This window comes from Vicugna pacos, chromosome 21 (genome assembly GCF_048564905.1).
Source record: "Vicugna pacos chromosome 21, VicPac4, whole genome shotgun sequence".
NCBI classification, from domain to species: Eukaryota; Metazoa; Chordata; class Mammalia; order Artiodactyla; family Camelidae; genus Vicugna; species Vicugna pacos.
In genome coordinates, this window is record NC_133007.1 from 2,344,188 (window position 1) to 2,369,055 (window position 24,868).

At 41.9% G+C, this 24,868-nt stretch overlaps 1 protein-coding gene across 1 annotated transcript in view; it reads left to right on the plus strand.

Annotated features, from left to right (window-relative positions):
* LOC107035128 (uncharacterized) overlaps positions 1–24,868 on the plus strand; it is an 82,967-nt gene that overhangs the window by 5,253 nt on the left and 52,846 nt on the right. Inside the window, exon 3 of the mRNA XM_072945935.1 lies at positions 21,430–21,570. Coding sequence (XP_072802036.1) covers positions 21,430–21,570 — 141 coding nt within the window. The remainder of the gene's footprint in view (positions 1–21,429; positions 21,571–24,868) is intronic.

Sequence of the window (24,868 nt, forward strand, 5' to 3'; positions counted from 1 at the left end):
CTGTCAGCCGCCCTACTTGCGTGTTGTATTCACATCCATGACTCCCAGGTGGGCGGTGGCAGCCCCGTTTTGCGTATTGCGAAGCCTTCTCAGAGGGGTTAAGGAATTGGTCGGTTTAGCGGCTAGTAGATGCTGTAGCAGTATGCAAGCAGGGCCTTGTCAGACTTCACGGGCATGTTCACTCTACTAATTCCGGTACCTCCCTGTTGTACCTGGAATGGTGAAATGGGTCAATTTTGGAGCCTTTCAGAAAAAGTGCGATTTATGTACCTCAGGACTGTTTCACAAAGCTCAGTGTTCTTTGATGGTTCGGAAGCAACGCAGTGCTTTTCGTCCCACAGCTGTTAGGTCTTACTCCTTTGACGATGACGTGGTTGTAGATGACATACAGTTGCAAAACCAGACTTAGCAGCTTCTGAAGGGAAACTCTCCAGTTCTCCCTTGATGGGCTTTCTTCCGCGGGATGTAACCTGCTGCAGTGTAGGCCTGAGGTTTCCCTATGGAGTGAGGGTTTGATATCCAAAGTTAGCAAAGAAGGGTCAGATGGAGAAAATCGATGTAACAATTTATTTTGGGGTTTCATTAGACAAGATGCACTATCGCTTAATGGCCCATATAACGTATGAAATTGAGTGCAGAACATTGCATTTCTTAATTTCTACTGAGAGCTGTCTTGCAACGTAAGGTTGTCTGCTTTGAAACTTCAGCTCAGCCACAGCACAGCCACTAGGGCGCCTGTCAGTGTGTTGGTGTGATTGTATTTACACAGTGCATGTAATTTTGGCTTCCTCAGCCCCAAACACTCCAGTGCAGAATCATAGGCTGTAGCCATCACTTAGTTATACAAATATTTCTAAAACTATATGATACCCAAAAAAATAAATAAAAATAAAAAGAGGGAGATTGCCTTTATCAAAGTTCCTTTGGATTTTAACTGCAAACCGTTGTTGAGCAGCTCTGTTTTCCTTTGGAAATGAATATATACATTTCTTAGCATGTAACTTGGAATATAGACTAGAACACCAAGCTCTTGCTTTCCATGAGCCACAAAAATCATAGCCAAATGACATACGTATTAAACATTTTATTCTTTTCTTCTGAGACAATATCCTTGAATTTGGGACTTGGGCTATGATTTTACTTTTTGCTCTTCCCACGCCTCTTGTCATCTCAATCCTTTTTCCCACGTGGCCTCCAAGAGGTCATGGTCTCATAGGAGCAGGTGGACAAACACCAGTTGGTTGCCAAGCAGTCTTGCTGTAGATGGAGCCCAGCCAAGAGCTAAAGGACATCATCAGAGAGGACTTCCTGGAAGAAATTGGCTCTACATTCAGTTCTGAGGACAGAGTAAGAGTCAGCCAGGAGAAGGGATCAAGAGGGTGACTCAGGTGGCAGGAGCAGCACAGGCAGAGGCCTGGAGGCTTGTGGGGTGGGGACTTGGGGAGAGTGACATGTGTGGTCCAGGGTGGTGGGTGCCCCTGCTGGGAAGGACACTGGAGAGGGCCTGGTGTGGAGGGCTTTGGAGGAGCTTGGTTTTTACTAGAACTGACTCAGAGGAGGCAGTGAAGTGTGTCAGCAGGAAGTGACCCTCAGGAGAGGTTCTCCTGGTTATGCTCCTGATGTTCTACAGAAACAAGGGGTCGGGATGGGGGAGAGCAACTCTGCCTGTCCCTTTGAGACCCATCCCATCATTCGTTTATTCATAACACATGCAATTCTGAGTGTCTAGGGGAAAGGGTGTTGACTCACAGTAGTAAGAAAATGTACTTGCTTCTTGAGAGCTTAGCAGTGTCAGAAGTTGTCTTAGCGTAGAATGTTCTAGGAACACAGCAGTGGCACCTAACCCAAAGTGCGGAGGTTGGAAGGAAGGAAAGCTTCCTTACAAATAGTCAAAATGAGCCTGGAGGCAAGTGGGAAGTAGCAGCATGTCAGGGGGCGCCTGAGGTCACTGGGGACCTGGGTACTGAGGTAATGCTGGGTGAGCCGGGTCGGGGGTGGGGCTAGAAATCTACCAGGGAGCCCCTGAAGGGTTTGAAGTGGGTTGATGTTATCAAATTTGTGCTTAGGGAAGGCGCTGCCCTGGCTCCGTGTGCGTGTGTTTAGCAGGGAAGAGGGGGAGGTTGCCACCAACTGGGAGGGTCATTAGAAGACCATTCACAGGTTGGGAGGCCACCAGTGGGAGAGGGGCGTCGGGGCTGCTTGGGGACTGCAGGGGCAGTGTGGATGCCGAATTTCCTTATGGGGAGGGCTTGTTAGCGAGGTCGCTCTAGCAGCGCCTTGTGGCTGGAAGAAAACAGATGCAGCCAGGTGGACTTTCCTCTTCTCTCCTTCCCTGCCTTGTGTGATGATCTTAGCTCAGCCAACATTCGGAACAGAAAAGCTAAGTTCCAGGGTAGCCCAGCACTTTGTTGAGCTCCTTCGAGTGAGATCTGATAGGATTTAGGCTTGTGTTGAGATCTGCATGTTCACTTAGCTAGAAACGTCCCGTATTTTGGATTTCCATAGGGGTATTTATTCTTCATAAACATTGCTTCCTTGGTGAGAGGAAATTTAATACAGCTGTTGTCTTTCTAAAAAAAAAATCTTATCTCTTAAGAAATTTAATATTCAAAAGAATAGGAAAATTTAAAAAGATAAAGTTAGACTTTGGTGTAGTTTCTTTGGTTTCTGAGTTAATGTAGAGTAAGAACCTTTGCATTACTTAATAGCACATCCTTGTCAGTATTTAAAGAGCTGTTAGTGAGCACCCCAGGCCCCACTTCTCAAAGCATCATTAAAGCTTGCACTGAAATAGTGAAGTCATAAAGGTCTTGTTTGCAGAATCCAAACAGTTGGTTTATAATCTGCAGCATAGCTCCCTTTATAAAATAATGGTTCAAAATTAAGAAAGTGGAAGATAATTGATCTTTTTTAAGCTGAAACGTAAACTTTCTTGTGCTAATGTTGCAACTGGAAATTTCGAAGAGAAAAATCCTACTGTAATATCATCTACGTGAAATACATATAGGTCTATCACGTTTGAAATGTAACTGCGCAGTGTTTTTTGAAGTCAGGACCATTCCAGCTGAAATACTGGCAGTGATGGTGGCTGGTTTTCAGTAGAAGACCCTAAATTTGCCTTCTTAGCTTTATTCTTTTCTTTTCTGTTCCCTCTCTCTCCCTTTTTTTTTTTCTTCTTTTTTGTAATGAGAGGGCTGAGTAGTGCTTTGCTGCCATCATGATTTTGGGGCAGTTTTGTGGCAGATATCATGCACCAGCAGTGAGATATTTCCATGCATTTTACTTTCCGGACATCACCAGGGCACATGTGTGTTTTGTGCCTGCAGGCTGGGATGCTGCAGGACTCCCTGGTCCATCACCATTATGTCTTGGAGCTGCTCCAGTCAGTGAATGACTTTCTGTGGCTTGGAGGTAAGGTGATCTGATGCAGATGATCAGATGTGTAACTAAAGTACTGTTACTTGAAATAAGAGAAAACCTAGCAAAAATGGCTTTAAAATACAGGATGAGGGAGGAGAATTGGCTGAGCTGCTTGCAGTGGGGAATATTCTCAGGTGACTCCCTCACTGTGTCTCCTGTCACTCTCCCCCACAGCCATGCAAGGCAGTCATGCTGAAGCAAGCATGCACTTTCTCAGAAATGCGCTGAATTTCCTTGTGCCTCTGTTTGTTGGCTTTTTTTTTTTTTGAAAGCACATCATGCACTTTGCTTAAATGACATCCCTGCCTAGTCACCTCTTACACTCATTCTTCTGGACCTCGTCCATACATAGCTGCTGAATGGATGAACAGAATGTAGTATCTCCATGTAGTGGAATATTATTCAGACATAAGAGTGAATAAAAAAGAAAAAATAAATAATGGGGAATATGGAAAAGGCCACCTGCTCTGGGAAGTCCACCCTGACTGCTCAACCGCACTTTTCCCTTTGAAACCCCACCACTTATGCTCCACTCTATTTGATAGTACTTACCAGCTTCTAATAAACTTTAACGTTTAAAAAAAAAAAAAAGAAACAGAGATGCTGATACCACTTCAAAATGGACAAGCCTTGATAACATCATGTTAAGTGAAAGGAAGCAGACACAAATGGCCACATATTGTTGATTTCAGTTATCTGAAATGCACAGAATAGGCTCATGTAGAGGCAGAGAGCAGGTGATGGTTGGAAGGGGCTGGGTGGAGGGGGATTAGGGAGTGACTGCTAGTGACATAGGGATTCTTTTGGGGTGATGAACTGTTCTGGAAATAGATGGTGGTGAGGGCTGCACAACCGTGAGTGTGCAGAAGACTGCTGAGCGCTGTCTCTGGGAGGGCCTGTTGTTGGGGCGGCTTTATTTTGTTCTCATCCTGCAATGTGAAGAGTCATCTTCTGCTGTGGCCGTTCTACTCCTGTGAGTGGTGAGGGTCAGAGACTTTGCAGAGTCATGTGTTATTTTCCCCCATGCTGAGTGTAGGCAAAAAAGGTTTAAGCCTGAGAAAGTGCTCCATCTGCAGAAATGTTTTTTAGTTTTGCATGGTGTAAAAATCTTGAGAGCTTTTTAATCGTTGAGGGCAGTCTGTGGGGGGAAACAGCCCGTGAAGCCTGGGTGAGACCTGGAAGAGCCGCGCTTCCCTCCCAGACACGGGTGGGGATTTCACCCCCGTTCAGGCAGTGAAGGGCCCAGACCCGTGAGCGGATTTGACACTCGTGAGTATTTACGTGTATCCACTGCTTCATCTTGGATATTAATTTCAAGCTGAGTCAGTTTGTGGTGGCAGCCTCATCCTACATCAGGAATTTATAGTATCTGCTCTTTGAGGTGAATACCAGACAGACTTGATTATTTAACAGTCTGTCTTCAATTGATGTCTCAGATTCCTTTGTCAATAATAAAACAGCAGAAAAACAGATGTCCTTTAATGCCGATGTGACCTGGGGCATGTTTAGTCTCTGTGCCTCAGTGGCCTTATCTGTGGGTGGGGAAGATGATAACAGTGCTTTCCTCAGAGGGGCTGGTGAGGGGAGAGTGAGAAGCACAATGGGAGGACTTACACGAGATGCTCATGAATGACAAAATTTAGTGCTGTCAGCCTGGTGAGGCCTCAGGGGCAGAGATGTCAGAACAGAGCAGTCCTAGCCGGAGCTCGATCGTGTAGGCAGCTATTATGATCAGTATCACCACTGTGGGTTATCAGGCAGTTTTAAGACTTGGTAATATGAATTCATAAATAATGTTAAAAGACTAGACAACTCAGATCCGGTTTACATAGTTTTCAAGATTTCCTCTGAGAAATGGATGTTTTATTCCCCATCTTAAATCTGAGTTGATTCTCTGAAAACTTTCTGTATTCCTCCATCTTTTAACTTTAATTCTCCATTTCTTAAAAAAAAGTTTTTAAATGGAGTTACTGGGGTCTCAAGTGAGGGCCTCATGCATGCTGAGCACATACTCTCACAAGTGACGTAAAATCTCCCCCCTGATTTTTTTTTTAAATTTAGTTTCTTAGTATTCAGAGGTTAGAGGTCTCTAATTCTTTTTCTGGAGACTTGTCCATGAACCTGTAAATCTATAATTAGTGGACAAAATTTGGTTTATTAAAAAAATCAATAGAACATTCTGCAATCTATTCAAAAGTAAAACTTCATTGACATAAAATGTTTCTCCTTTATGGTGATTTCTAATTTTTGGTATGGCTTAACTTATTAACAGTCATCCTCATCATCATAATTACAAAACTCGCTCTGAGTGGACACCTACCTAAGGCTGAAATGCTTTCCTCATGTTTTACTTCATAGCAGGTGTTTGAGGGTAGGTATCAGTGTCTCCTTTTTTGCAGCTGAGGGACTAAGAGATGGGGCAGCTGGTCCCAAATCTCATGCAGCTTGCGGGTGCAGGCTCAGGGCTGGAACCCAGGCTGCACAGGATGCATTCTCAATTGCTCCTCTGATCAGCCCCCATTGAGTGGTTTCCCGAACTCCTGTGACTCCATAAATGGCCAATTTTAGGGATCTCAGGCTGATGAACCCTTCAAAGGAGAGACACCAGTGAGAATGTGAGACAGTGGCATTAATTAAAATTGTACAGGACTTCCGGGCAAGATGGTGGAGTAGAAGGACGCTTGTAAGTCACCCTCTCCCACAAATACACCAAGACCCACATCTACAGACCCACTTACCCAACCAGAGCACCTGCGGAACTCCAACAGATCATCGCCCTCTTCAAAAGATAAAGACGCCAAAAATCTGGTAGGAGAAAAGGAAAAAAGAAAGAACAAAAGGCAAAGCAGCACGGGACGGATCCCGCGGGGAGGGAGCGGCAAAGGAGGACTGGCGCTTGCTCGCTGGGTCTCCCCTCTCCAATTGAGAGGCCAGCGGGACGGAGGGGGAGCCTCCAAGGCTCAGATCTGTACAGAGCAGCCCTTGTCTGACAGAACTAAGTTAAACGGGCACAGAGCGTCCCCCCGACACCGAGCCTGAGACGCGGGCCGGCAGCGGCAGGCAGGGCCAGGCTGTATAAGCCGGGCGGAGGACGGGGGCGGCTGCACGGAGGCAGCCCCGGGGGACTGCAAGCCGGGGCTGTGGGTGTACAGGACAGAACAACCTGGGCCCTCCATAAAACAGCAAGGTTGATGTGCTCTTGGGGGAAGGGTGCATACCCCCATCTCTGAAAACCCACGGAAACTTTTCATGGGAAGAGGGGCGGGGCCCAGGCAGAGCCGCCATATTCTCCGGCGCTTAACACCCAGGCGGGGGCAGAGGCGAAACCTGCGTCCGCACCGAAGGGCTTAGCAGCCTCAAGGGCCAGACTGAGACGGGCCTACATCCCTGGGCAGATAGGATCCTTCCATTCTGGTCCCCCAGAGAACTTGCTCCACAAAGACAAACAAGCAGCTGGGTCTTGGCTCGGAGCAGGGCCGAGGCTGCCCCTAGGTCTTCCCCAAGCCCACCCGCGGAGCGCTACCAGGGCGGAGCACGCAGCCGCACAGAGCAGCGGAGCTACCGGCGGCGCAGGAAGGGGGAGAGCGGCCCCCCGCCTGTCGGGCAGGAACACAACCCCTGACCGAGGTGCTGGGAGGGGGCACGACCCGCCCTCCTGCCTGGCCAGTCTGCAACATCTGACTGCAGCATCCGGAGGGGCAGTGACCCGCCCGCCCGCAGCAGAGGAGAGCTGCATCTGACCCCGTGTTAGGAGAAGGCGCGATCTGCTTGCCGACAGGTGCTGGGAGCAGCACAGAAGAGGGCGCCAACGGAGGGCCTATGAAAACAAGCTGAGCTTCCAAAACAGGATGAAGACAGAAGGACATCACATTAAAAGCACACAGACTCCAGGAGAACACCGACAACCCCCTTTTTTTTTTTTTTGGTTTTGGTTTTGCTTTGTTTTGTTTTTTTGTTTTCTGTTTTTGTTTTTGTTTTGTTTTGTTTTAATCTGTTTTTACCTGTTCTATTTTCAATTACTCTTTTAATTTTTACTTCTTAATTCATTTCTATTTCTCTTGGGTTTTGATGTCCTGTTATTGATTAGACACAGGCTTCAAACACATATATTCATCTCCCCACCCCCTTTATTTTTTTTAAGGGTTTTAAAAGGACGTCTCCACCCGATTAATACTCTGCTTCAACCCGCTCTTCTATTATTCATTATACATTGTTTTCAAACCCTCTTTCTCCCTTCTTTTAAAAATCTTTCTCTCTCTCTCTTATTCTTTTCTCTTTTTTCTTTTTTCTTTTTTCTTTTTTTTCCTAAGTTCTATTCCTAAATAGGCATTAGATAGATAAAATCCTTAAGATCCAAAATAGACAACTGATACTCCATAAACCACAGTGCCAGAGAGGTATGAGCAAGATGAAGAAGCAGAGAAACCTTTCCCAATTAAAAGAACAAGAGGAATCCCCTGAAAGAAAGCTCAATGAAATAGACATCGATAGCCTACTAGATCAAGATTTCAAAAAAGGAGTGATCAAATTGCTGAAGGAATTAAAATAATGCTTAGAGAAATAAAATATGTCAAAAATGAAATTGAAGCTATAAAGAAGAGCCAAGCAAAATGGGAAAACTCAATGACAGAGATGAGGAATGATCTAACAGCTGTGCAAAACCGACTAGTTAATGCAGAGGAACGAATTAGTGATCTAGAAGACAGGGCAACAGAAAGCACCCATTCAGAAGAACTACAAGATAAGCAAATAAAAAATAATGATAATAGCATAAGGGACCTATGGGATAATATAAAGTGTCCCAATATTCACATAATAGGGGTCCCAGAAGGGGAAGAAGGATCAAAGGGAATTGAAAAGGTTTTTGAAGAAATCATGACTGAAAACTTCCCAAACTTAAAGAAGGAATCAGATATACAAGTACAGGAAGCTCAGAGGGTCCCAAACAGGAAGAACCCAAATAGACCCACACCAAGACATATCATAATCAAGATGGCCAGAGTCAAGGATAAAGAAATGATTCTAAAGGCAGCAAGAGAAAAGCAAAGAGTGAACTACAAGGGAACCCCCATAAGGCTCTCAGCTGATTTCTCTACACAAACACTACAGGCCAGAAGGGAGTGGCAAGATATATTCAAAGCCCTGAATGAAAAAAAGATGCAGCCTAGGATACTTTATCCAGCAAGGCTATCCTTTAGGATAGAAGGAGAAATAAAGAGTTTCACAGACAAAAAAAAGCTACAGGAGTTTAGCAACACTAAACCCATGCTAAAAGAAATATTGAAAGGGCTATTCTAAATAGAAAAGCAGCAGGATGCTACAGAAATGAGAAACATACAACTGGAAAGGTGATAACTCATGAATTACAAATAAAGAAAACATGAAATTATAAAAGAAGACATACAAATCACTGAGAGTGGGAGAGGGAGGCAGGGAAATATAGAATTTTTTTCTTTCTTTTTTAAATTTTTTTAACAGTAGGATGGGTTTGAGATCATGTTATTATCAGTTTATTAAAAATGGGTATAGGTTAATAGATTTACAAAAAAGGGTAACCACAAATCAAAAATTTACAAGGGAGTCACAAAAATTAAATAAAATCCATGATAATACAAAGGAAAATTACCAAACCACAAAAGGAAGAAGAAAGGAACAAAGAGGATATACCAATTCAACTGCAAAGATAAGTTCAAAATGGCAATAAACACACATCTATCATTAATTACTGTAAATGTTAATGGACTAAATGCTCCAGTCAATAGACATAGAGTGGCAGAGTGGATAATAAAGCAAGAACCTTCAATATGCTGCATACAAGAGACCCACTTTAGGGAGAAGGACACATATAGATTGAGAGTGAAAGGATGGAAAAGGATATTCCATGCAAATGGAAAAGCCAAAAAAGCAGGTGTTGCAGTACTGATTTCAGACAAAATAGACTTTAAAACAAAGGCCATAAAGAAAGATAAAGAAGGACATTTTATAATGATTAAAGGAGTGATACAAGATGAAGATATTACACTCGTTAATATATATGCACCCAATATAGGAGCACCTAAGTACATACAAGAATTACTAACAGAGATAAAGGGGGATATTGATGGGAATACAATCATAGTTGGAGATTTTAACACTGCATTAACATCACTAGACAGATCTTCCAGACAGAAAATAAACAAGGCAACAGAGAAATTAAATACTACAATAGAAAACTAGATTTGGTGGATATTTTCAGAGCTTTACACCCCCCAAAAATAGAATATACATTCTTTTCAAGTGCACATGGAACATTTTCCAGGATCGATCATGTACTTGGACACAAAAGAAACCTCAACAAATTTAAGAAGATAGAAATTATCTCAAGCATCTTTACTGACCACAATGCCATGGAACTGGAAATCAACAACAGAGAAACAAAGGAGAAAAAAAGAAAAGCATGGAGATTAAACAATATGTTATTGAAAAAACAATGGATCAATGAGGAAATCAAAGCTGAAATTAATCCCACTCCTGGGCTTGTACCCAGAAGGAAATCTACTTCAGGATGACACCTGCACTCCAATGTTCATAGCAGCACTATTTACAATAGCCAAAACATGGAAACAACCTAAATGTCCATCAACAGGTGACTGGATAAAGAAGATGTGGTATATTTATACAATGGAATACTACTCAGCCATAAAAACCAACAACATAGTGCCATTTGCAGCAACATGGATGCTCCTAGAGAATGTCATTCTAAGTGAAGTAAGCCAGAAAGAGAAAGAAAAATACCATATGAGATCGCTCATATGTGGAATCTAAAAAACAAAAACAAACAAACAAAAACAAAGCATAAATACAGGACAGAAATAGACTCATGGACAGAAAATACAGACTTGTGGTTACCGGGGGGGGGGGGGACGGGGTAGAGGGTGGGAAGGGATAGACTGGGATTTCAAAATTGTAGAACAGATAAACAAGATTACACTGTATAGCACAGGGAAATATACACAAAATGTTATGATAAATCACAGAGAAAAAATGTGACAATGAGTGTGTATATGTCCATGTATGACTGAAAAATTGTACTGAACACTGGAATTTGACACAACACTGTAAAATGATTATGAATCAATAAAAATGTAAAAAAAAATTGTACATTTTCACAAATGTTGCATTCTCAGGTAATGACTTAAAAAATTTATATATTTTTATTTTCGTGCTCTGTAAACACTGAAAACAAAACATTAAAAATGATTATAATGCAAAATAGGAGTGGGCTTTGAAAGTCCAACCATTGCTAATGATGTTGCTTGTTTTTCTCTAGTGGTGCTTATTGACAGAAAAACTTACAAAGACTGAATTGGTTTTATGTAGTCTTAGTATGGAGGAAAAGTTTGTCAGTGAATATTGTAAGTAAAATCTTTACTCTTTTCTTTCCTGATGATGAATATGTAAGTTGTTTTCATGGCTCAAGTATATTTCCTCATTTGTGAAATTTGAGTGATGCCGTTTACCTTGTCTGACTGTGAGAGGTAGATGCCTTATATACAAAGCACCCAAGAGCTGCTTAGTAAAACTATGCTATCACAATGACAGATAGTTTAGAAGGATCAAGTCTGAATACTAAAGAGGGTGGCTTGTTTCTGATGCATATTCAATATGGATATACATGAATATATGAATATGGCTTAAATTAACAAGGATTGAGGGATTTGTGTGTGTGTGCAGTATGAAGTTTTAATGAAATCTGTATCATTCTAGTGAGACAGGGCCTAGTAAAATCGCCTTAAGCAGACAGCCTTGAAGATTATTTACACAGAATGTGTATTGTTACAACTCATAATTCATGTTGCCTTGTAACCATCTACTCAGATATTTAAATTCGTAGGAATCTGACCAGAAGCATTAAGTTTAGAAAAATCCACATTGATCATTTTCAGGGAATAAGCTTCTCTCTTTTGTGATTAAAGAAAATTTTGATTTATTTTTCTGCACTCTTAATAGGTTTTAAAATATCAAAACGTTGATTTGACATGTCACTTACTTTAATAGAATAAAGCTCATGCTGTTTTAATGTGCAAATAAATGTTTTTGTATTTCAATACACTTGTATGATTTCCTGGCTCTTTGAGAAGTATTTTGCAAGATACTTAGATTACCTACTGTTGGAAAAATACAGACGGGACTTTTATGAATATAGGCCTAGTACAGGTCTGTTGGTTTTTGCTACAGTGCAAGACATGAGGCCTAGGAGTGCTTTGCTGCCGATGCCAGGAGGACAGATCCCAGATCTCGTTCTCCCCTCCTGTAAAATGAAGTGGCTGGACTGGATTCTTTCCTCTTCTAAGATGAGTTTCCATGAGCCTGTGTCTTTTGTTTATATTCAGGAGTATTAGCAATGTCACATTAAATACTGAATACCCCTCCCTTCCCCGAAGCGAAGTGCAGTATGTGCTACATAAGTTTTTAGTTATATGATTCTCGTTTCTGTTCCTGCAGGCAATTTTTGTGTTGCATCTTTCCCGGCAACCTGGAAGGCCTTTTTAGCCATAGGTGGCGCTGTTGCACCTTCTTACAGTCTTAATATTCCTGTTTGTAAAAGAAGGCTTAAACAACGTTATTTTGTTTTGATTCCTTTGCTTAGTGCTGCAGGATAGCACAATGTCCATTATGTCTGTCTACCTGGAAAAATTATTCTGCTTATATCTTAGTTTAATTCTGTCATCTCTCTGTGAACATTTCAGACGTGCTGTGCAAACAGTGGTAAAATCGGACTTTTCTTCCAGTGTTAGAAACCAGTGAGCCGGAATTTTATAAAACAGCTAGAAGCAGCCTCTGGAGCAACTTAAAGCTAAAAAGTGTGTTGAGTTCCCTGAGTATTGACCCTGCCACTGTGTGTTAATTGTTGGTAGGAGATTTGGTACATATAGGAAGGGGTGTAGTGTTTTGACTTGGGTTTGCTTGCACGCGCTGCCACTGAGCTACGTGAGCCTGAGTCAGTTCGTTCTGAGTTTTTCCCTCGTCTGTGAGATCGGGATGCTCATATCTGCTTTGTAAAATTGTGAGAATTAGAAATTATGTAAAGTGTTTACCGCAGTGGGTATGTCAAGAGGGCTCATAAACTTTAGCTGCTGTTTGGTGTGAAGCCATCATTTTACAGTCTTTGGCAATTACTGATAAACAGGAAAATTAGAAAAGCTGGTTTTATGATGAAAGATATTTGAGTAGGTTCCATAGTTCCTGTGCCCATAATTTAGCATCAGCAGAGTCAGAACTGCTACACAGTCGCCCTGAACCAACGTTAAGCCACAGAATTTTTTGTTACTTCATATATGTTGGGGCCTAAGGGGATCCAATAGTTATACACATGTTGTGTCCAGCAGCCAACTGACAGATGACACAAAAGAGTAGGCAGGCGAAAAATGTCTTCTTTGTTACTGATGAAGCCATGTTCTCCATGAACTTCAGGGCTGTGGGTAAATGAGTGTCATGATACTGTGTCCCAGAAATAGAGACTCACCCTGTCCTAGGTAGCTCTGTGTCACAGTGAGCCTTCCCTTGAGAGAATCTGCCCCATCATGCACAGGGCTGTCCTGCCATGGAGCTAAGCATCCCGGGTGCTTCCCAAGGGTGGCCAACACTGGAGGGAAAGGAAGGATTTCACATGCCCTGCTTGTCTCCCCGGACTCACACCTCACTCTGTTAGTGTGAGGAGGGCTAGCTGTGGGCCAGGTGCCAGGGGTGTGAAGGGAGAAGCACTCTCCATGGCCCAGAGGAGTGGGGAGGAGACATCCCCTCCCTCAGTTTAAACAGGTGGTGGGATGGAACAGAAGGTTGCTCCCCAAGAGTTTATAAAAGGAGAAATAAGGTTTTCCTTGGGGACTTAGTCTAGCCAGGAAACACAGAAGATGATTAGAAAGGAGACTTGTAAACCACTGCAATATTTAGTTCACATTTGTTGAGCACCAAAGATGTGCTACATTCTTTTCTGAGAGTTTTACAGAAATGAATCCTTCAATCTTCTCAACAAGCAAGTAAGGAAGGTTTGATTGTTATCCCAGTTTTATAGTGTGGAAATTGAGGCACACAGAGGGTAAGTTGGCCAAGGTCACAGAACAAGTAAGTGGCAGAGATGGGATTTTAACCCTGGCTGTCTGGTTTTGAGGCTCCCAGAATGGGCTTTGTGTGCTTAGATATATCTGCATCCCTGGATTTCTGTACGTCTTTGCATCAGTTAGCCCAGAAAAGGCAGAGAAAGTAGAATTATACAGGTGCTCACAGTCGTGTCTTGGCCACTATCCATGAAGAGTTCACCGTGATTGGCGTTAATTGTTTTCCAGGCAGTAGATCTGTTGGTATAAAAGAAATTTAGCCCATTGAGTTAATCTAGAAACCCTTCCTGCTCTGCTTCTGTCCACGCTTGCCATGTGACTGCCTGCCCGTGATTGGGCCGTGGAGGAGAACATGTACTCATGGTTAAACTTTGATATTTCAGTCTGGTTCATAGTTTCACGTCTTTTGTTGCATTAAAAAGTTAAATTTCTGGTTTTGTTGCATCAGTGTCTCATGAGTTTGGTTAATGTGAAACCAGTCCATGGGAGCCCAGGGGTAATGACGGTATAATTTCTTAGCATGTTGTGGCACTTCTAGCCGTGCAGACCTGACTGGAGGATGTCCGGCTTCCTCACTGATTTCTCCCAACTGCAGGGTCCTCTCTCACCCCCGGATGTGAGGCTGGGAGCTCTTTGAGTAGGCCAGTCAGAGGCCAAGTCCATCAAACAGAAAATGATGAAGTACCTGGAAGTGGGTTTAATAGATGTAAAGGGCTTCCAGGTAGTCCGATGGGCTGTTCGAGTAATTTGGTGAAAAGCTGTCCACTGTCTGTGGTTGAGCTGCTTCTTTGCTGTTGAAAAGTCTGGATTAGATGAAGGGATTTTAAAAAGCAGAAAGGAGTGATTTCAGGTGGTACAACCACACCGGTGAGAAGTGATGGGTGACTGCCTGTGTGAGGCACAGACAGAGTCTTACAAATGTCATAAAACAGCTTTAAAAGCTCTGCCATCTGAGTGCACTTCATAAGGGGTCCAGTTCATCACTGGTCGCGCTGAGAGGGCAAGTAACTGATGATGGCAGAAAGGACACGGAGGCATCAAAAAGGTCTCAGTCATGTTCCGTATTTAGAAGATGGGGCACAGTGTAATATATTTGAGCTGGTTTTTCACTGAACAATTTTTAGTGTTTTCTGGGACTCCCCAGTGCCCCAAACTTCCGTGCAGCTGGGTGTCCCCTCAGTGCAGCCCTGTCAGCACTTGCCCTGGGCTGACGTGGTGTCAAGGGGAGCAGGACGGTCAGCGTCCCCGGCTCCTCCGAACTCCGTCCCCTCATCCGCAGCGCCTGGTTTCTCATCCGTGTCTTCTTAGTAGGGTTGCTGAGAATCACACGTGATGGTGGTCAGGTGTGATTTGTGGTTGTCTCTGTGATTGGCTTATATTCAATATTTGATAGAAACACTTGGTTTTTTATTGTAATTGTGGCTCCTAGATTGCAGTGGTTTTTAGTCTGCATTTTTTTTTATAACTTTACTCTTAGTTTTAAATATGTACTTATTTGTGTTTATTTTTTTGGAGGTACTGGGGACTGAAGCCAGGACATTGTGCATGCTAAGCAGGTGCTCTACAAATTAGTAACACCCACCTTCCTTGTCTGCACTTAAAAATAAATATTGCAATACACAAGATAGCTCTTAAACACCATCATGGGACCTAGTTTCTGTATAGGCAATAGAACATGTATGGTATTTCAATAAGAATAAATGTTGCTGGGACATACCTTTCTGAATCTGTTAATGTGCTTAAAAACGATCATAGCTAGTGATAAACATGAGACTTGGATCCAGCACTTCTTTGGGTCTGTTTTGCCATCATGGGAAATTACATTCTACAGAGAAGGCTAATTGGGTCTCTTTGATATTTGGATGGGTTAGCAGATGATCAAGGCTTTCAAAAGCTGACAGTTTTGTATTTTAAACTAACTACAAAGTTATCTTCTAGAAGTTTGAATTCCTAAGCTTGTGAAGTGCCCAGTAATCCAGGGGGAATATGTCTGTGTCTCTGTGAACGATTGTGTGTGTGATTTCAGGAAGGTAGAAAGAAGTTCCATATAGACTTCTGATATATTTCTCTTCCAGTTTAAGATGTAGGCATATATTTACACAAATAAATTGATATTCTTTTGTCATTTGGCATATTGGTGAGAATAAGTCGTTCTCATACTTGTTTCAGAAGGGTTGGGAAGCATGAGCTTAGAAAATGGGAGGAGATAGAGGCAGGGAGGCACTTCAAACTTTGTCCAGGTTATGAGAAACAGTAGCTTTTCTTTTCTCTTTTCTTCTAAAGCAAACTGGCACTGAATTGTAACATACTATTACTCAGAATTGCTTTTCTAATCAGATACAATTGGCTCAGATTTTTCAAGGCAACATGAATGATGAAATGTGTTTTAGCAGTTATCTTTAAAAGTAGTTTTATTTTTCAAGTAAAAGGCTGTAGCCTGCTCTTTCTTCCAGCGGTACATGAAGTTCTCATTGATCCAGGTACATAATCTACGTGCTTAGTTTCTTTGGGTTTTTTGGTTTTTTTAAGTGCTTGTTTCATTGTGGTGTGAATGAATGTTTAAATTTCTGGATTTTGATCTTTAGAACATGCTGATTTATCAGAACTGTTTAAAACCTGATTGTTCTTTTGTCTTTGTGTGATGGGGTACCCTATTGATTACTGTTGTCTGTTAAAGAGAGAAATTCTTCCTCTAGCCTGCAGATCATTAAGTGAATGGTTTGCAGTTTGCCTTTAACATTTCATTGAATGCATTGGACATGATTGTCCAGTGAATTTTGAATTGACTCATAGTAATGACTTTGCTTTGTTTCTGTGGCTTTTGTTCCTCTCCACAAGTGTTTGAATTCTGTGTTGCATTTTGTATATGTGTTCTTCACAGGGGAAGAAATTTTGCATTTTTTACACAGGTGGGTTTTCCTAACCCCTCTGAATGCATTCTGTAATTGATACAACAAAGACCTGTTATTGCAGTGCTTAATTATTTCATAAACTAGTTTTTGGCTTAATCAGAAACAATGACAGAGTGATAATAAAAAATAGGAAATCCTTCCTTCCTTTGAAGAATAGAAATCAGGTGGTCAGGCTCACCCATGCTTTGAGCCTGACACACTTACTCTCATGTCATTGTGTATCATGATTCGGAGATGGAGTTGCTTCAGGTTTATACATTTTTGTTTTAACATTTGTGTTGAATTCTTTCTCCAGACTGATGTATCCTGTTGGGTTTGTTGAAAGTGTAGAAGGGAAACAAATGCTTTTCTTTTTTTTTTTTTTTTTTTTTTTTTGGTTTTCCGGAGGCCTGAATTGCTGATGATAAAGAGTTCAGGGTGGGCTAAGGAACAAAGTGACACTCCCTCTACTCCCAGCTGAAATTGATGAAAAATGAAATCAATTAAGTGTATCGGTATTTGACCAATAGAAGTTAGCGAGACCAAACTGGCTAATTATGCCCAAAGAAAGTACTGAATTCACCTGCAGAATTAGGTGCTTTACCAAGAAGTAGCAGCTTAGAGCAATCAGAAAAATCAGTCCTATGATGAGATATAAAATGAATATAATATCTTTTATTTCTGAAACTTTTCTACGTTAAGTTGTGTAGAGCTAAAATTAAGTTTCATGTACCAGGAGTTAAGAGTGTGGGTGGTTCTGTAGGATCGTTATTCAAGGATGTGCCTAGACCCTGCTAGAGTGGCCGAAGCTGGCAGGAAAAGGCCCAGAGCCAGGATTTGTCACCCTAGGGTATCCTCCATAATGGTTCCATGTGGGAGCCCATGATTGGATTAACAAATTGTAACAGACCCCAGCCACCTGTCAACTTTAAGAAGAAAAACTATGCTTAGTAACTGCTTTGCAAGCAAGTGCCTGTGCATCCTCACTCCTGTCTCCTTGCCTTAAAAAGCAGAGACAATGCTTTGCTTGCATAGTTGAGGTTTTAGATAGCACTCTGCTCATTGCAAAGCAATGACCCAGGCCCTCAGCTATAAATGCTGGGCTTGTGTGCTGTTAGATATTCTCTTATCCCCAAAATAAGGACCTAGCTTGTCTGGTGGTCTGCTTTGTAATGAACATATCTAAAGAATGTATCTTGTTCCCCTCACCCCATTACTTCCCTAAAGATACACTAAGCCTTTGTACACATGATGGATTCTACAACCTCTGTCTCATCCCGTCTTTCCCCAAGTTCCTGCTTACTATCACACAACTCTTAAGGACTTTTTCCTTTGATTATACACAGTAAATATGGGAGGATTTGAGAGGCTCGTGGAGTTGGCTCCCTACTCCCTCTCGCTTTCTTGACTTTTTCCACAGAGTCTTGAGTAATTCATTCCCTGTAGGTAAGATTTCTGCCAGCCAGAACCCACAGTTCTGGGTGAGAAGGATGCAGGCTTTATCTCTCCTACCAGAGGGAGAGAGAGAAGAGAATTGAGATATGCTCCTCCGTGGTCCCTTCCTGCCCCAGGGCCACTCCAGTTCACCTGCAGCCTTCTGGCCTCTGCGCTCAAGGCCTCTGTCCCAGGACTGACCGCAGCCTTTTCTTCCTTTGTCAACATTTCCTGTGCCTTTTAGAGGTTGGTCTCTTCTCTGCAGTTCAACCCTGGCAGATGTGATGGTGGTCAGCGTGCTGGTGGGCAGTCACTTGGGGACACCCAGGAGCCATGCTGATTCTCCTGAGTCTCTCATTCGGGGTTACATAGCTGTCAAGAACCGGAGGAAGCCCATTCACGTGAGACCAGCACAGCATTGCATCACTTTCATTTTATTTTTGAATTTTCAGTGGAGAAATTATTTGTAGCTAACTGTTCCTGATTTTCGGCTGCCTGCTTTCCTTATCACCATTTCCTTGTTGGCTCTGGTGCTTGTTTTAAGAACCAGGTTACTTCTCTGGTCATTTGTAGCAGCTGGGCTTGCCGAATCCTTGATCTGCATTTGAAGCAGAATGCTTCTTCATGATGTCAAGCTGATTTTCCTATTTCTGAATATTTCGTGTACACTCAGCAACTGTTTCAAGTGAAATGCTCTTGTCCAATTTCAGTTAACCCACATTTGCTGATCTGCTTTCATGCTCAGGGCAGTTTCTTCTTCCTCTTATAAAAGTTAGCAATTTGCATTTACTATTTGAAGGTACTGGCCCGAGGTGCTTTTGTCCTTAACAGTTTTAATACAATTCACCCAGTAAAATGTACAGCGGTTTTTACTCTATGCCCAGAATTGTGCATCGCAGTCAACCTTAGAATATTTTCATCCCCCAACAGGAAGCCCCGTATGCACAAGCAGTCATTCCCATCTTCCCCATCCTCCCGCAGCCCCAGGCAGCCACTATTCTCTCCCTGTGGATTGGCCTGTGCTGGACATTTCATGTAAAACGAGTCATTTCATGTAAATGGAACCGTCTATTGTGACTGACTTCTTTCACACTGAGAAACGCTTACAGTGTTTGTCCACGTTGTGGCCTGGGTCAGTACTCTATGCTTTGCTATTGCTGAATACTATTCCACTGATGGCTGGGCCCCACTGTTTACCCATTCATCAGGTGATAGGCATTTGGGTTGTTTCTGCTTTTTGGCTGTGATGAGTAGTGTCGCCGTGAATATTCCTGTAGAAGTTTTTATGTGGACATTTGTTTTCAGTTCTCTTACGTGTGTGCCCAGACAGCAGAATTGCTGGGTCATTCAGAAACCAAATGTTCAACTCTCTGAGGACCTGCCAGGCTGTTTTCCAAATTGGCCACCCTGTGTTACGTCCTCACCAGCAAGGGCTGCACGCTCCGCTTCCTCTGTGTCCTCAATAGTGCTTGTTACTCTTTTTTGTACTATAACCTATTGTAGTGAGTGTGAAGCAGTTTCTCCTAGTGGTTTTGACTTCATTTCCCTTACAGCTAATGCTATTGAACATCGTTTCATTGTGCTTATTGGCCATTTGTATATTTTATTTGAAAAATATATTTTCAGATCCTTTATTCACTTTTTAATTGATTTCCCTTTTTATGGTTGAGTTGTAGGAGTTTCTTTTTATTTGGAGATACAAATTCCTAATCAGATAAATGATTTGAAAAAATTTTCTCCTGTCGTTTTTTCACTTTCTGGATGGTGTCCTTTGAAGCAAAGTTTTACATTTCGATGAATTCGAATTTATCACTGTTTTCTTTGTTCCTTGTGCTTTTGGGGTATTATTTAAAATCTGAGGTATTTTATTTAAACTTTTATATATAAAATAACTTAGTTCGTAGGACCGTTCTAGGAGATGGGTGCTGTTGTTGTCCCCAGTCTATGGATCGGAAACTGAGATGCAGAGAATTTGACTGATATATCAGTGTCACAGCTACTCAGTACTGTGGGAGTTCAGACCCTCATGTTTGTCCCCAGCAACTGTGCTCTTCACCACCATGCTCCACTCCTTCCTGGATTCGTTAATGAAAAAGTCTTTCCTTTTTTGATTTCTTGTTAGTTTGTTTTCTCATTGGGGACCTCATCTCCTCATTTTCCTTGCTGAGATCAGTGTGGATTTATTTTAGGTCTCGTGTAGGCAGAAGTATTGCTATTAATTTACTTCTTTATTACTCACTCTCCAGTGATGATTGTTGCTAGTTGACCTAATCATGCTTAAGTCTTTCCTGCTCATGACACTTAAAAGAAAGTCATGACTTACAGAATGCTCAAAGAAGAAAGTACTTGAGTGATTTATTTTTCTAACCAATCAAACCAATCAAAGAAAAACCTCGGTGTTGGCAAAGATTATAAGCCCTCCAGAATAGGGTCACTGTCTCCTTGTGTTACATTTGTTTTGTCACAGTGTCTGGATAGTGTCTTGCTGTCCAGCAGTTTTGTTAAGATAAAGTGTTCGTGAATCATTGTAAGGACAGAATTTTGACAACAGACTGTGTTGTTCATTTCATGAGGGAAAAGATCATATAGAAATACTGCTCAGATCTATTTTAAAATTAAGCTTGGAATTTTGATAAAGTTCAAGAAATCATACAAAGATCTTTTTCACTAATTTTAGATCTATCCTTGGCACATAGCCGAGTAAACTTATCAACTAGATTTGACAAGAGGAGTGTATTATTGATTATTTGTTTTAGTTGAAATTTTCTACCTGGGATAAAGTAATCAGTGCCCATAAGTGAACAAATATGTTTGTATTTCTATGCAACATGGGAGCAGACTTCGTATGTTTCTATATAATATATATGACTGTGTTTTAATCTGACTGTCAGTGTTTTTATAGTTTTTCAGCAATTTTGTAACTTTAGAATTCTTCTAAGAAAATCACCCCCGATTCGAGTGCAGTTTGTACTGTGTATCCTGTCTTATGCATGGGATTCCATTCTCCCCTCAGTGAGGAATTTCCTCTCCTATTGAGTTAGTAGCAGAGTTAAAGGAACTGTGATTTCTAGGCCTTTGCTCTCCATGTGTTTCCAGTTGGCTGTCAATCATGATTTTCCCTTTCTTGAGTTTTCATTTTTCAATTAAAATTTTTGAAAATAACTATTAATATGTTGCATTGGTCTCCTTAGAAACGTGATGTGTTGGTACTTTTCAGTTTTCAATTTATGAAAAATGTAAATGCACTCTTGTTTTTAAGTAGTCCTTTTTCACTAGATATTTGTTTACCTCTTTATAGTTAAAATATTTTTTTCCCAAAAAAATATATTTTTTCCCAATGAATGAATCGGTGTGCATGTTTTAAAAGATATCTTACTATTTATTTTTCTTATTGCAACAGTTATATTCATTGTAGAGAATTTAGAAAATAAGGATAAACACGATAATAACTTAAAAATGGCCTCTAACCTCACCTGGAGATACAGTTGTAAGGTTTGAAATTGAGAATTACAAGTCCTCACAACTTGTTCTTCTTTTTCAAGTACGTTTTGGTTACTGAGACCCTCGAATTCCCTTATGAATTGCAGCAGCAGCTGGTCAGTTTCTGCAGAGGAGCCCGCTGGGATTGTGATCGAGACCACGTTGAGTATACGGATCGCTCTGGGGAGCACTGCCATCCCAAGAGCGCTGTCTTCTGATCCAGGAATGTGCGTGGTGTGTCTGTTCAGGTATTTAGGTCTTCTTTAATTTTTTTCAACAATTCTTTTAGTGTACAGAGTATTATTTTACTTTTTTTTTCTTTGCCTTTATACTGAGGAAAAGTCTGCCGGGTACCGGTATTTGAAATGTATTTGAGCCCCGCCCCTTCCTGCCACCATGGACGCTGCGCTATTGTTTGGCTCTCTGTACAATCTTGCACAAAATAGGACCTCAGTAACTCTCTCTTGAATGAATGATAATATGATTGTTGAATGATGCTTGAGAGTCCTTGTGTTGATGTCTTTTTCCCAGCCTTTCCCCTCTTCTTAACTATGCCCTTTCTCTTCCTTTCCTCCAGCCTGGCTTTCACCCTCCCTGTGGCATTGATTTTCCCTGTCTGTGGACTCTTCCTTTCACTGGTTCACGATAATGTTACATATGGGCTTTGGAAACTTGCTAGATGACAAGAAAGAGCAATTCCATTGCATGCTAGTATTTTTAGAGTGTGGTATTCTTTTATCGATTGAAATTAAATCAGGCTGACCCCCTGAGCCATCCCCTGAGCTCTTTCCGCCTTCCTACAGGTGATACTGCTCTTGTTGCTGTGTGTGCCCTTCCCCCAGCCTTGGTTTTAGAGTTGAGTAAGTCACCATCAATGGAGCCCCCTCTTTAAAAGATGAAGAGAACATTTGCTCCTTCTCCCTGGTTGGGGACTTGGATGAGATGAGGTACCAGATAAAGAATGGAGCCCCACCTCATTCTGAGCCCCGCTCGTTCCGTTCCTTTCTCCAGGGGAAAAGAGTACAATTCAACAATATAAAGATTGTGAGCTAATGAGATAGACAAGACAACCGAACATTTATTAAATATCCTTTCATGCTGGAAACAAATGTATTATACACACAAAAAACACACAAAGCACGGTAGTAATGTGGTTTCAAACGTGGGTCCGAGTTCGAGTCCTGCTCTGGAGTGACCAGTCCTGTGAGATGGAGAACTGGTAGGTCGACTTAGCCTCTCCAGGACTGGTTTTCTGTCCTGCAGAGACGGGGCTCGCTAGGCGTCCCCCCCATAGAGGTGCTGAGGGGTGTAAATGATGCGCGTGGGCAGCCCGAGCACAGCTGCTCGTTCCTCGTAAGTGCAGGATCGCATAGCTTTTGTGGTGACGGTTTTATGACTGCCCCGTGTTGACTCTCTGCTCCGAAGGGATGCGTTGTGGTTTGGAGATGGGATTCTCAGTTCTGTAAGTACCCAATGATTATGTTATTGGGCTCTACTGATTTGAATCTATTCTTTGGAAAGTACATATTGTAGATATATTTTTCAAGCATGTGTGCTTTTTTCTTTTATTATTTATAGTTCTACCCTCTCATCTCTTGGTGTGACTTTTCATGGAATCCAGAAAACAGCCCTAAGCTACCTGACTCTTCACACTTCTCCATGGTGGTTTTCTTCCCTGACTAGAAGAGGATTTTACATAGGAAATTTTCTTTGTTCCCCTTTTCTTGGAGTCTGTCTGTCTGCCCATCTCTCACCTGTCCATCTGTCCATTTCTTTACCCACTCATTCTTCTGATTTGTTCCAAGAAGTACTTCAGTCAGCCTACAGAACAGATACCAAGTAAACAGGTGAGAAAATGGGGCCAAGTTCAGACAGTGAGTCTAGAAGGTAAGCCTGTGTGAGAGTTGCAGGCGTGAGACACAAGCCTCTGCCCTGTGACTTATAAGATTGACAGCAAGAGTGTGCCTGAGGCTCCCAGCAGACACAGGGAGACAGGGTTTGTGGGAGATGCTCACTGGCTGTGAAATAAATAAGTGGCTTAGGAGAAGCCCAGCCTTTCCAGCTACTAAGGCTTAGGAGAATATTTTGAGTGTCTTCCAAAATCAGAGTATTTCATCTTTTATTTTGTCAGAGTTCTACATATACTAGGTTACATTCTATACCTGGAAATTTCTCCAAAACTCCTTCCTACTTGACTCCCATGGCTCGGGAATGGGGTGGTTCTGCTCATTGATGGTGTTTGGACAGAAACAGAAAATGACAGCCTCCAAGGAGCCTGGGATTTCTCAGTTATGTTTTTTCAGTGCTGTAGATTTCAGGGAATGCTTTCACAGTTTCTCTCCATCTGAGGCGGCAGCGTGCTCTCTTAGCAGCATCAGGAGCTCAGTGCCACGGGATGGTGGGGGCTGAATGCACTGCCGTCAAGACAGCTAAGGTAGTCACTGCAGTCGTGGTGCTTTTACGTAGTGCATTTCATATTCTTTAATAGAACGTTTCCACAGGGAGTTAATTAACTGAGTAAATTAACATTTAATAAATATGATGCTTTGTTGAAAAGACAGTTATAGGCAGAATATTGTTTTGAAGGCTTTTAAAACGGTTTCATTAATGAAATTTCAGTAGGGAAGATACACAGTTTACTTATTTATGCCTCTCTTTTAAAGTAACAAAGAAACAAGACAGAAAAAGCAAAGGAAGATTTCTGTTCTTCCTCTCGGCTTGCAGATGCCCCTACCTCCAGTGGCATCCATCCAGACACCAGCACTGACACTGGCCGTGCTCAGAACTGACTCAGCCCTGAAGACACCGCTGACAAATAGAAGGGGGCCACACCCTGTGACAGCAGGTGCTCTCACTTTGTGGGTCCTTATGTAACTGAACGGTGTTAATCAGGATCTCCCGTTCTACATTGTGTGACGCTGCTGCTGTGTCTCCTAATTATTTATTTCTGTCAGTAGTCATATATTTTCTCCAATGTGTGGTACTAGACATCTAAAAATGCTTCTTTCAGATGAAAAATAATGTGTATTTAATATAATAAGTCTGAAAAAAGGGGCAAAAGAGTCTATCCTGGTCCCACTACTCATAATAATTAACACTTTAACATCTATTTTCTGTTCTTTTCATCAATGTGTAATACCTCTGTCATAAAAACCAGCGAGCACTCTGTGCCTGTTTACTGTGTGGAGACCTCCATTTTCCATTCGGCTTTTTATATGTTTTTCTACAATATTCTATCTCCTCTGGCATGATTTTTGATGACCAGTATAGCATTCTGTCTTGTGGAGGCATTGTCCATTTTACTTTGGACTTAAATAAACTTTTAAATTCCAAGTATACTTAACTGAAATACTGAAAAGAGAGCTGCGGTGGTAATGAAAGGCCTCTACCTCCCTTCCCCTTTTGTCCTGAGAGTAAAAGCTGTTGAAAATTTGGTATATATATTTCATGACCTTTATGCCTATGTGTGTGTATGTATGTATGTGTCTGTATATATGCTTTATTGAAAATAAGGCCATATTGTGTGTTTTTGGCAGCTCGCTTTAT